Raw genomic sequence first — 13,352 nt, 5'->3', positions numbered from 1 at the left:
AAAACAACCCCTAAAACAGCAATTTAACATGGTTTTTACTATCTAACGTAGGGGTCAGCAAACTTTTTCAGCAGGGGGCCAGTCCACTCTCCCTCAGACGTTGTGGGGGGCCAGACTATATTTTGAAGGGGGGAGGGAATGAACAAATTCCTATGCCCCACAAATAACCCAGAGATGCATTTTTTTAAAAAAGACACATTCTACTCATGTAAAAACACGCTGATTCCCAGACCATCCGGGGGCCGGATTTAGAAGGCGATTGGGTCGGATCCGGCCACCGGGCTTTAGTTTGCCTACCCAAGATCTAATGAGACCATTGATCCATAAAATGAAAGCAATAAACAATGTATTGCAGGCACACAACCAATCCATCAGTAGCTGAACTGGGTTGCACACAGTCACAAAATCAGCGGCGTAGCGTGAGTTGTCAGCACCCGGGGCAACGCAAGTAATTTGCGCCCCCTAACCCGGGGCAAGGCAAGTAATTTGCGCCCCCCGCTGCTGCCCAAACGACGCCGCTTGCCCGGAGGAGGAGGGGGGCAGAGAGGCGAGGAAAATGCAACTGCCCAGCAGCTGCAGCAGCACCGGCGGAGGCGGGGCTGTGAAGAGGGGCTGCCTGGCGCGTCCTCCGCGGCCAGCGCTGAGAGCCGCTGCCTGCCGGGCGCCTTCAGCCCGGACGCGCGCACAGCTCGGCGGTTCCGCGAGACATGCGGCTCCGCTACAGCCTGCGCCTGAGGCTCTTTGGTGACTCCGGAGGCAGCGAGCGCGCCCCTCCCAGATGTTGCGCCCGGTGCGGCTGGCACCCCTGGCACCCCCCACGCTACGCCACTGCACAAAATTAAAAAAGAGCCGCAGAAATGCAAAATAAATACCAGTAGCAAAAATAGACCTCGGTCTAACACTCAAAACAGAAGCATGACACTCATATCGGAAGTTTAACACTCAAAACGGAGCATGTTTGACTTGAGGAAAAAAGTTTGCAAACCGGAACACTTACTTCCGTGTTTGCAGCGTTCGGGTTCCAAGTTGTTTGAGTACCAAGGCGTTTGAGAACCAAGGAACCACTGTATAGCATTGGAACTGATTTGCAGAAATCAGTTACATAATTAACCATGGGATGACATTTTCATTTGTTAGGACAACCGCAGCCTTCCTTAAAGGCTGATTAAATGCTTTGCTATCTTGTCTCCTCAGCAAGGCTTTTTATTTTTTTTAACTTCCTCTAATTTACAGTTTCCAATTCCATCGTTGCTGAACGATAGCAAATGTTCCATCATTTCCTTCCTGCCCGATGCGTTCCTCATTTTTCATCCTCTCCTGCCTCCTATTTTTTCCTCCCAAGTTGAGTCTTTTCATTACCCCACACATAGGACACTGAGGTCCTCCTGAACCGGCCTGTATACAGTGGTACCTCGCAAGACGAATGCCTCGCAAGACAAAAAACTCGCTAGACGAAAGGGTTTTTTGTTTTTTGAGCTGCTTCGCAAGACGATTTTCGCTATGGGCTTGCTTTGCAAGACGAAAACGTCTTGCAAGTTTGTTTCCTTTTTCTTAACACCGTTAATACAGTTGCGACTTGACTTCGAGGAGCAACTCATAGAACGCGGTGTGGTAGCCTTTTTTGAGGTTTTTAAAGACTTTGGTGATTTTTTAAGCTTTTCCAAAACTTTCCCGACACCATGCTTCGCAGGACGAAAAAAATCGCAAGACGACAAAACTCGCGGAACGAATTAATTTTGTCTTGCGAAGCACCACTGTATGTTAATTCCAGATGGGGCAGAGCTGCTTGGGGTTTCTCAGCCGTCGGCAAAAGGCACTCTGCACGTGCTCAGGGGATCTCTTCCCTCTGTTATCACGGTGTGCAATCCGGTGAAGGGAAACCTTAACATACACAGTCTCTTAAACAAGCTTTGCCAGAGAACTAAAGCAGGCAGTGATCGCTTCCAAAACACTGAAAGATCTGTGTCAGCGAAGGAGGGTTTGAAAGGGATTTTCAGAAGGGAAAAATAAATCACTGCCCACTAACAGAAAGCTAGAACGGAGGGTTTTAATTTCTCTGGAGATGGTTCACGCCTCTTATCTGAGGGATGAGAGAACTGCAACGAGCCCTCATTTCCGTCTGGGTTGAAAGCTCAGCTTCATCCGGTCATAAAAGGGCAGCAGAGTATATTACTGCCAGGAGCTGTTCAATATATTTAGTTTTTTTAAATATGCTTGAATGCTGTTCACTAGGGGCTGGGGAAGAGTTCTCTGTAGAATGAGCATGTCAGGGGAACCAGGACTCTTCTCCCTGAGGTGCTAGATTTCTACTTGCAAGGAGGCTTTGCAAAAAAATCCTCAAGGTGTATTTATATAAACTGCCTTAGGAGGAGGAGCTTAGCTTACATGCCCTGCCTTCTTCTTATTCCTCTAAAGAATATCGGTGGAAAATGTGGGACAGTTCGCGGGGTCTGAGTTACACATTCCGGTTGCTTAAAATGCCTCTAGATTGCCTGGGTGGAAAATGGGCACAAGTCTGTCGAGACACCTCTGGCTTTTGCATGGTTGGAATGGAAACCGTTTTGCAAAGGTAGAATTCGCACCCATAGCTCTGTTCCCGTTTGCCTCTGGCGCCTGAAATTCTGAATGCACCTGAAAGAGGCTTCCCCACTCTTGATTTTAGATAAAAAAAATCCTTCCAGTAGCACCTTAAAGACCAACTAAGTTAGTTCTTGGTATGAGCTTGTTGGGAAACTGCCAGGGAGATAGTGTCCATCTGAGCCCCCAAGCCGGAGTTCTGGACGTCCATCGGCCTCCCGTAGTCACGCAGATCCAACAGTTAGGGGCACAAAGCCTTTGGAAATTCCTAGCATCATTCCTAGGCTGGTGCACCCTCTTTCAGCAGAAAGCACAGTCAAAAGCTTGCACCGCAGAAGAGCAGAAGAGCATATTTACAGACTTTATTTAGAACATGAACAGAACAAAAGAAAACACGTCCATTCTGTCAGCGTCTCTGAGCCGACTGAAAACGAAAGGAATCAGCAAACATAAACATCCTGTTAACAGGACATGCGCAGACTCTGTGACTCACAAAAGCCTGCTCCCTTTAAGGTGGAACGGAAATATCCTAACATCCTCCCCCTTTCCGTGTAACCTGTTGTACCTGTGGTTCACCCAATTGCAACTTCTGTGTGTAAACCTTAAGTTGTTCTCTGTTAACAACCTTCGACAACAGATCAGCAGGAATTTCATTTCCTGCCATGTAGGACACCTGAATCAGTCCTTTCTGAATACACTCTCTTGCACGATGTAGCTTAATCTGCAAGTACTTGGTTCTCTGCTTGCAACTCTCAGAGTTCAGCAAAGCCAAACAAGATCTATTGTCTTGATACACTTGTACAGGACATTTCACAGACACCCTGATGTCCTTAAACAGTTGCATCAACCATTCACAATCCATGAGTGAAAATGACAGAGCATTGAGTTCTGCTTCACAGGAACTTAGGCTCACTGTCGTCTGCTTCTTGCACAACCAGTCAAACAGGCAGTGGTTGTACATGTAGCATACTCCAGAAGTGCTTGTACCATCCGTGGTGTCACTTCCAAAACTTGCATCTGCAAAGATTTCAAGACCTCCAGTCTTCTGACTGGTGAACCTCAGCCTGTAGTGCATAGTCCCTTTCAAATAGCGGGCTATGCGCTTCAGAGCTTTCCAATCCTGAACCGTAGGATTGTTGGCATGTCTGCTAAGCAGATTACAGCTTACAGCTATGTCAGGTCTTGAACATCTGGCAATGAAATTCAGCTTGCCTAGAATGCATCTGTATAGCGTTGTGTCAGAAAACGCTTCAGCAGTACTGTCTACCTGGTAACCTGTCACCATCGGTGTGTCTGCTGGGTTTGCATCAACCAAATTCAACCTGGTTAATACATCAGTAATTTTCTGTGTTTGGTGTACCAGAAAATTACCTGCTTGGTCTTTCTCCACCTGCAGAGAAAGATAGTTGGATACCTCACCAAGATCCTTCATGTCAAAGTGCTCCTTCAGTTGAGCTAGGGTGCTTTGGTAAAAAGCCTGATTCTTCCAAAACATCAGAAGATCATCAACAAAACATAAACAATACAGTTTGTTTTGCCCCTCCTCCTTGACAAACACACATGGATCAGCTTTGCCCTGGTGAAAACCTAGAGAAAGCAATGTCTCAGTGAGTTTTGTGTTCCAACACCTGGCACTCTGCTTGAGACCATATAAGGATTTCCGCAGTTTACAGACCATACCCTTCTGTATCTCCATCCCATCAGGTGGAAGCATGAACAGCTGTTCATTCAAAATCCCGTACAAAAAAGCTGTATTAATGTCGTGGTGGGAAACATGCAGTTTCTCCTCCGCAGCGATCTTGAGCATCAGCCGAATGCTCTCATATTTGACTGTGGGTGAGTAGGTCTCGTGGTAATCCTGTCCTGGTACCTGTGAAAAACCTCTGGCAACCAATCTGGCTTTGTGTCTGACTACCTTGCCATTCTGGTCTGTCTTGGCCTTGAAGACCCATTTGCTGCCAACCAGTCTCATTCCTGGGACTACCGGTACCAGTTCCCAAGTTTGGTTCCTGTTCAAGGAATCAACTTCAGCCTTCATGGCATTAAGCCAAGGCTCAGCATCTTTAGAGGTCAACTCCTGAACCTCTTTGAAGCTTGAAGGTTCCCATACCTTCTCTGAGCTGCTAAGAACAGCTGTTGCTGTCTTAGCAAACTCATCAGCATACCTCTTTGGAGGTCTGCCCTTGGTCGCCCTTTCAGATCTGCGTACTAGACGCAAGTCTTCTGGACTCATCTCCTCTTTCTTAGGAGAAAAATGACCAATGGTGAACAGTGGTTCTTCCAGTTCATTGTCAGACACATCAGATGGTCTGACTGAGGCCTTTGCGCTCTGGTAGTCTGCTGTGTCATCACTTTCACTGACATCAGCAGCAGCGCTGCCCACTGAACTGGAATCCGAACTCTGATCATCATCATCATCATCATCCTCATCCTCATCATCAGCAGCAGCTTCCTCATCTTTAGCTGCTTGCTTGACATCACCTTCATCCTCCTCTGGGTAACTCTGGAAAATTCCCACATTTTCCCCCCACTTAGGATTGTACTCAACACTCCTTGTGAACTTAATGGACTTAGAGTCAGTCATCCATACTCTGTATGCACCTTTTTCGTACCCCATAAACAAACCATGTGCCCCACACTTCCCAAGCTTGTTGGTTTGTTGTGTGCGTATCCACATGTCAGAACCAAAAATTCTCATGTGTTTGGTGTTGGGTTTCTTGCCAAACATCTTCTCATAGGGGGTACAACCAATGGGTGATGACAATCTGCGATTATAACTGTAAACCAAATTCCCCAGAGCCTCCCCCCAAAACTTATCAGGGAGATTGGCATCATGCAACAAGGTATTGATTCCTTGCAGCAATGTCTGATTTGCTCTCTCCGCAAGCCCATTCATCCATGGCGATCTGGGCGTTGACATGTCATGCTGGATTCCCTTCTCAGTCAGGAAAGCTTCAAACTGCTGAGAAGTAAACTCCCCGCCCCGATCAGTAAAAAAAACAAGAAATACGTTTACCGTGCACATTTTCCAACCAAGCACAGAATTCCTTAAACCTTGGAAACGCTTGCGATTTCTGTTCGAGCAAATACACATGAATGTACCTGGAAAAAGAATCAATCAGAATCATGAAGTACCTTGCTCCTCCTATAGAGGGCGCAAGTGGACCAACCAGGTCCGCATGCACTAGCTGGTAGGGCTTGGAAGCCTGCCTGCTAGACTCCTTGCCTTTTGGAGCCACCTTCACCTTGTTCTCTGCACAAGATACACATTTCATGTGAAATTTACAGGGTTTGATGTTCAAACCTTCAACCACCTCTGGCATCTTGGCCAGTGCCTTCCAAGAGAGGTGACAAAACCGTCGATGCGCATCGTGAATGCAACCTGCATGAAGAACTTTGTTAGTTTGTGCAACACAACAAGAATCAGCATTAGATTCAACAGCAGTGTCATCATAAGTTATATGGAACAAACCATCCATAAACTTTGCATGCAAATAGTCCTCTTTGCCTTTACTGATGACACAGACGCTCCTCTTGAAGGAAATCTGAAAACCACGCCCAGTAAGCTGTGGGACGCTCAACAAGTTGCTTGCAGCTCCTGGAACAAAAAGTACATTACTGATGGTTGTGTGCAAACTTGCAAGTTTCACAGTCCCTTCTCCAGCAATTTGCAACGTCCTTCCATCAGCCAGGTGGATCTCACCTTCCTGTGGCTTGAAGGAGATAAAGAGATGCCTGTCCTTGGAAATATGGCGGCTGGCACCTGAGTCCACAATAAACCTGCCTTTGGCTGTTGGAGCAGTCTTTACAGCAAGCAAACCCTTGTTTTCCAGTGGTCTGGGCTTTTGCAGCTTGCCCCCCTGCTGCTCCTGGCCAGCAGACGTGCCTTTAGCCTTTGGTGAAGCTGTGCCAGCAAGCAAAACCTTGCTCTCCACTGGCGTGGGCTTTTGCAGCTTGCCCCCCTGCTTCTGGTCAGCAGACGTGCCTTTAGCCTTTGGTGAAGCAGTGCCAGCAAACAATGCTTTGTTTTTCTCTTGCGCGGGCTCTTCACTCTCCCTCTGCTCCTGGCCATCTGCAGATGTCTGCCTGTATTTACCTTTGCCTTTCCGGCCTCTGCAAAGGCGATGACCTTGGTTCTCACGAGAACCAGAGCTCTCAGCTGCCGACTCCTTGGCTCCCCCTGGAGGCTGGAATGCTGCCTGGGATGACGTGACGGTCAGCTCCCCCTGCAGCTTGCAACCGGTGCCCTCAGCATCCCTGCACTCATTCGCATTCTGGGAAACAGCTAGGACCTCCGATGCAGTCAAACTCTGGGCTGGGATTTTTGGCTTGTGAGCTTTTTTTAAAGCAGACCACATTCCACGTGCAGTGGTGTTGCCAGCCAGCGTCTTAATTTCCTCAAGAGATACGGATAGGACTATTACGTCCATCGCTCTCGAATCAGCTGATTTCCATCTCTCTGTCAGAGGAACTGGGGGGGGGCTTCAGAAACAACATGCCACACCCCAAACTGACGCAGTAAACTCTCACACCATTTTGCCCAGGGTTCATAATTCTGCCCATCCAACTTAGGACACGGAGCAGTTTCTGAGGTCTGTAAGAGATCCATCTCAGCTTTTTACTTGAGCTGTGAGCCCTATGCCTTCAAAGACTCCTTATCTTGGCAGCTCATTAATCACGAACTCTTTGGCTCGGCTCCCAGGCCAATTAATCTGCCTTGCCAGAGATCAAAGGCTCTTTGCCGAGGTAAAACAGAAAAAGCGTCCCTTTGCTTTCGCTTTTCCCCCCTTCATACCTCTCAAACGCAGTCTGTTGCAGCTTTACTCTCCTGTAGGTGCCGTGAATCTGGGCCCGAAACCTTGTTGTTGGGAAACTGCCAGGGAGATAGTGTCCATCTGAGCCCCCAAGCCGGAGTTCTGGATGTCCATCGGCCTCCCGTAGTCACGCAGATCCAACAGTTAGGGGCACAAAGCCTTTGGAAATTCCTAGCATCATTCCTAGGCTGGTGCACCCTCTTTCAGCAGAAAGCACAGTCAAAAGCTTGCACCGCAGAAGAGCAGAAGAGCATATTTACAGACTTTATTTAGAACATGAACAGAACAAAAGAAAACACGTCCATTCTGTCAGCGTCTCTGAGCCGACTGAAAACGAAAGGAATCAGCAAACATAAACATCCTGTTAACAGGACATGCGCAGACTCTGTGACTCACAAAAGCCTGCTCCCTTTAAGGTGGAACGGAAATATCCTAACAGAGCTTTCGTGTGCATGCACACTTCTTCAGATACACTGAAACAGAAGTTGCCAGATCCTTCTATATAGTGAGAAGGTGGGGAGGGGTATAACTCAGAAGGGTGGTGGGAATGGGAGATTGGCAGATAGCTGAGATGAGCCTGTTGCCGACTCTTAACGACTGTAATAGGTCTTACAGGAAAAGGCAAGGGGTGAGAGGGTGAGAAATGGCTTAGTCATGTATAATGAGATAAGAATCCAATGTCTTTGCTCAGACCAGGTCTCTCCATGGTTTTAAGTTTGGTAATGAGTTGCAATTCAGCAGCTTCTCTTTCCAGTCTATTTCTGTAACTTGATTTTAGAGTCATAGAACTGTAGAATCAGAAGAGACCCCCAGCGGCCATTTAGACCAATCCCCTGCGATGCTCAAAAATCCTTTTTGGGAATAATAGGGACAGAACTACCTAAATTGTGTAGAAATTTATTTATGTATGCTACTACAGCAGCAAGAATGTTACTCGCCCCAAAATGGAAAGGAAGTCCCAGCAAAGGAAGAATAGATACAAAAACTTATGGAACGTGCAGAAATGGCAAAACTTGCCGGAAGCATAAGAAATCAAGATAACAAACTTTTAATAAAAGAATGGAAATGATTTATTGAATATTTACAGATCAATTGTAAACAGATAAAAACATCCGCATGATTATTGTAATAACCTGCAGTTTGTATTTAAAGTAGATACTGTAATGAAATGAGCAAATTAAATGAATTTGGAGATGCAGAAGATATTAAAAAACAAATTTGAGGAACCACAGAAAGAGGGGGAAGGAAGTCAAAATTTGGAAATGTTAAAAGGATTGTAAAATTAGTGAAATGTATAAATTTGAAAATTGGAAAACCTCCAATGACTTGAATCCACTGGTATGGATCCTACCCTCTGGATCACCTCCAGCACTGATCCTGCTAGCTCCCAATCTCCCATTTGGTCCGAAGACCGGTGGTGTTGTGCAATGGTTAGAGCAACAGTCTGGGAACTGTCTTCCATAGACATAGCCCTCCTTGCTGATAAAATCAGGAACTGGGACAGAGCAGCGGGAGCTCACTCCGTCGAGGGGATTCAAACCGCCAAAATTCCGATCGGTTCAGTGGTCTAGACCACAGCGCCACCCGCATCCCAGCTCCTGCCAACCTAGAAGTTCAAAAGCATACCAGTGCAAGTAGATAAGTAGGTACCGCTGCAGCGGGAAGGTAAACGGCATTTCCGTAGGCTCTGGTTTCTGTCACAGTGTCTCGTTGTGCCAGAACCGGTTTAGTCCTGCTGGCCACATGATCCGGAAAGTTGTCTGCGGACAAACGCCGGCTCCCTTGGCCTGAAAGCGAGATGAGTGCCAAAACCCCATAGCTGCCTTTGACTGGACTTAATCATCCAGGGGTCCTTTAAATGTAAAGGTAAAGGACCCCTGCCCTGCCAACCTAGCAGTTTGAAAGTACATCAACGTGCAAGTAGATAAATAGGTACCACTCTGGCGGGAAGGTAAACGGCGTTTCCGTGCGCTGCTGTGGTTCGCTAGAAGCGGCTTAGTCATGCTGGCCACATGACCCGGAAGCTGTACGCCGGCTCCCTCAGCCAATAAAGTGAGATGAGCGCCGCAACCCCAGAGTCGGTCATGACTGGACCTAATGGTCAGGGGTCCCTTTACCTTTACTAAAGGACCCCTGACAGTTAAGTCCAGTTGCGAACGATTCTGGTGTTGTGGCGCTCATCTCGCTTTATTGGCCGAGGGAGCCAGCATTTGTCCGCAGACAGTTTTCCCACGTCATGTGGCCAGAATGACTAAGCCGCTTCTGGTGAACCAGAGCAGCGCACGGAAACGCCATTTACCTTCCTGCCAGAGTGGTACCTATTTATCTACTTGCACTTTGACGTGCTTTTGAACTGCTAGCTTGGCAGGAGCTGGGACTGAGCAACGGGAGCTCACTCCCTCGCGGGGATTCGAACCGCCGACCTTCCGATCGGCAAGCCCAAGAGACTCAGTGGTTTAGACCACAGCGCCACCCGCATCCCGAGGGGTCCTTTACCTTTTCGATAAGATGAATTAGGCAAGTGAATCCCTTGCCCAGACTCTCTCTTGAGCTCTCCAAGAAGAGGTTGGATAGTCATCTGTTGAGTATGACCTACAATCTTCCTCCCCCCATCCGCTGCTGTGTGGTTTTAACCCCTTGCAGCCCGTGCTAAACTCCATGTTGTCTTTCTCGCTGCCTGCAGTCATCACTCTCTGCTGCATCTTCAAATGCCGTATTCCTCGGACCAAGAAGGAGATAGAGGCTCGCTACGCTAAACGCCAGGCTGCCAAGACCTACGCAGACAAGCTGGACACCGTGCCTCCGCTCAATGAACTCACCGAAATCCCAGGAGGTAGTTTTTTATTATTATTATTATTATTATTATTATTATTATTATTATTATTATTGTTGTTGTTGTTGTTGTTGTTGTTTGGTTTTTCAGATTAAAATTTTACAGTCATCTATCGAACATAGGCAATAAAGACAAGATTCCAAGGAATCTTGTGGACTTCCCTCCTCCCCTTTGTGGGTCCCATTGTTAACCCTTTCCTCCTCCATCTTTAATCCACATCTTTTACCTCTCCATTGGGTCCAAAATTCACCATTAAACTACATGTGTTATTCCTACACTTTGTAGAGGTGGCATTTATGTTGTGTGCAGGGTGTGTTGTGTTGTGTGTGTGTTCACCTGCTACATTCCCTACCCTTACTGGTTTTTGTTCTTGTCATGCATTTTGTGTTTTTTTATCTTATTTTTTGCATTGTGAACCATATCGCTATCTGTGCCTGGAGAGCAGTACAGTGGTACCTCGGGTTAAGTATTTAATTCGTTCCAGAGGTCAGTTCTTAACCTGAAACTGTTCTTAACCTGAAGCACCACTTTAGCTAATGGGGCCTCCCGCTGCCGCCGTGCAATTTCTGTTCTCATCCTGAAGCAAAGTTCTTAACCCGAGATACTATTTCTGGGTTAGCGGAGTCTGTAACCTGAAGTGTATGTAACCTGAAGCATATGTAACCTGAGGTACCACTGTATACAAATAATGGTGATGATGATAATAATAATATTTCAAGTCTAAGCATGCCACTAATCCTCAAAGGTTCTCCTTCATTTCCCTTCCCTTTGCTGTTGCACAGTTCTCTATCCCTCTCTCATTCTCTCTTATATCCTTTTCTGATTCTCTGCCCCTTTCAGGCTCCACTGAAAACCTCCCAACTCTCTCTGGGCAAGTCGACTCCCTACCTCTAAGTTCTCTGCCGGTGGTGAAAGAGGAAGACGAAATAGCACTGCCAATCCACTAGGGGGCACCCTCTGCCTACGATTTTCCTTTGGCTTGTTCTCGCTTTCTTTGGAGAAGGACTCTGCTGTAGAGATTTTTGAGACTCTGCCCCCTTCCTTTGCTTTCGACCTCCTCCTTCCAGATCTTCCTCCTCTGATTCTGCCGTTTTCCTCTTACTGCTTTCTCTCTCGCTCACTACATAAAGAGGACATTCCAGCCACGGAAGCAGGCTGTGTAACGCTCAATTTATTCAGCTCTATTGAACTCAATGGTGCTCCCTTCAGATTGCAGTCAATTTAATTTGCTTTAAAACAAAAAACCTGGCCAGCTTCAACAAAAGGTCTCCAGCCATCTGGAATGCTAGCATTAGCTTTTACCCGGAAATTCACCTTGCGAAAGGAAAGCGTTCCCATTCAAATGGCTTGCATGAAGTAGGAACCTCGCCAAAGAAAAGAAGAAGGCGTACCTAGCCTCTGCTGGAATTAAGATTGCCGGAAGAAATATCAACAACCTCAGATATGCAGATGACACAACCTTGATGGCAGAAAGTGAGGAGGAATTAAAGAACCTTTTAATGAGGGTGAAAGAGGAGAGCGCAAAATATGGTCCGAAGCTCAACATCAAAAAAACGAAGATCATGGCCACTGGTCCCATCACCTCCTGGCAAATAGAAGGGGAAGAAATGGAGGCAGTGAGAGATTTTACTTTCTTGGGCTCCATGATCACTGCAGATGGTGACAGCAGTCACGAACTTAAAAGACGCCTGCTTCTTGGGAGGAAAGCAATGACAAACCTAGACAGCATCTTAAAAAGCAGAGACATCACCTTGCCAGCAAAGGTCCATATAGTTAAAGCCATGGTTTTCCCAGTAGTGATGTATGGAAGTGAGAGCTGGACCATAAAGAAGGCTGATCGCCGAAGAATTGATGCTTTTGAATTATGGTGCTGGAGGAGACTCTTGAGAGTCTCACGGACTGCAAGAAGATCAAACACATCCATTCTTAAGGAAATCAGCCCTGAGTGCTCACTGGAAGGACAGAGCCTGAAGCTGAGGCTCCAATACTTTGGCCACCTCATGAGAAGAGAAGACTCCCTGGAAAAGACCCTGATGTTGGGAAAGATGGAGGGCACAAGGAGAAGGGGATGACAGAGGACGAGATGGTTGGACACTGTTCTCGAAGCTACAAACATGAGTCTGACCAAACTGCGGGAGGCAGTGGAAGACAGGAGTGCCTGGCGTGCTCTGGTCCAGGGGGCCACGAAGAGTCGGACACGACTGAACAACTAAACAACACAACCAAGCCTCTGCTGGATCATTTCCCTTGTTTTCTATGCGAAGCGCCAACTTCAAAGCTTCATTATCACCTTGTTCACTTTGCCGGAGGAAGGAGTGTCCATCAGTAACTTTGACACTCTGGCAGATGAGACCAGTCCAGAACAGGGACTTCTGCAGAGGACCTCCTGTGGCTTTCTCAATGCGATGGGAAGATTCAAGGACAAAGAAACATTTTCAACATTTCAGTCTGGCATAGTATAGTATCAAGAGCAGAAAGGACAAGGCTTCTTTGGGCTAATGAGAAGATGAGGAGTTAGACCTAAAATAAACAAGATTACCCAGCAAAAGCCTGCTCACACCTCTCTCTTTTTTAAAAAATATATCTTTATTAATTTAAAATAAATGCATTTATGAAAAACAGACATACATACAAACAAATAACAGAAAAATCAAACAAACCACCACACTATAAGATATAAGAAGATTAATATAATTATCATCATATACACTCCTGGTATTGAACACAATTATAAAATTTATAGAAAAGAAATTTAAAACTGACTTCCAATTAATCTCACTGTACTTTGTCTATCCATTACTTTATACCACACAGTTACATATTTCTTATATAATTTCTTTTTACCTCCCTACAAACTACAATGCAGGGATCAGTCTAATTCTGCCAAGATGTTTCCTTTTATTCCTTTTAGTTTTCTAAATATTCTTTAAAGAGTCTCCAATCCTTCTAGACTTTTTGTTTTGGTTGGTCTCTTACTCTTCCTGTCGCTTTCGCTAGCTGCAGATATTCTACCATTAGAGCATGCTCACACCTCTCATTGAGTTTGTAGGTGCAAATCCAAGAGGATTGCCTGTAATCACCGTATTTTTCGCTCTATAAGACGCGCCAGACCACAAGACGCACCTAGT

General features: G+C 46.3%; 1 protein-coding gene across 1 annotated transcript in view; it reads left to right on the top strand.

The window, feature by feature from the left end:
- The window catches only part of TMIE (transmembrane inner ear), a 35,921-nt gene extending 24,152 nt beyond the window's left edge, over positions 1–11,769 (top strand). Inside the window, exons 3-4 of the mRNA XM_083467306.1 lie at positions 10,075–10,224; positions 11,065–11,769. Of these exons, the coding sequence (XP_083323432.1) occupies positions 10,075–10,224; positions 11,065–11,171 (257 nt within the window). The 3' untranslated portion in view covers positions 11,172–11,769. The remainder of the gene's footprint in view (positions 1–10,074; positions 10,225–11,064) is intronic.
- The last annotated feature ends 1,583 nt before the right edge of the window (positions 11,770–13,352 follow it).

Source organism: Podarcis liolepis, assembly GCF_965112155.1.
Source record: "Podarcis liolepis genome assembly, chromosome: 12".
Lineage (NCBI taxonomy): Eukaryota > Metazoa > Chordata > Lepidosauria > Squamata > Lacertidae > Podarcis > Podarcis liolepis.
This window is presented reverse-complemented; position numbering and strand designations above follow the sequence as displayed.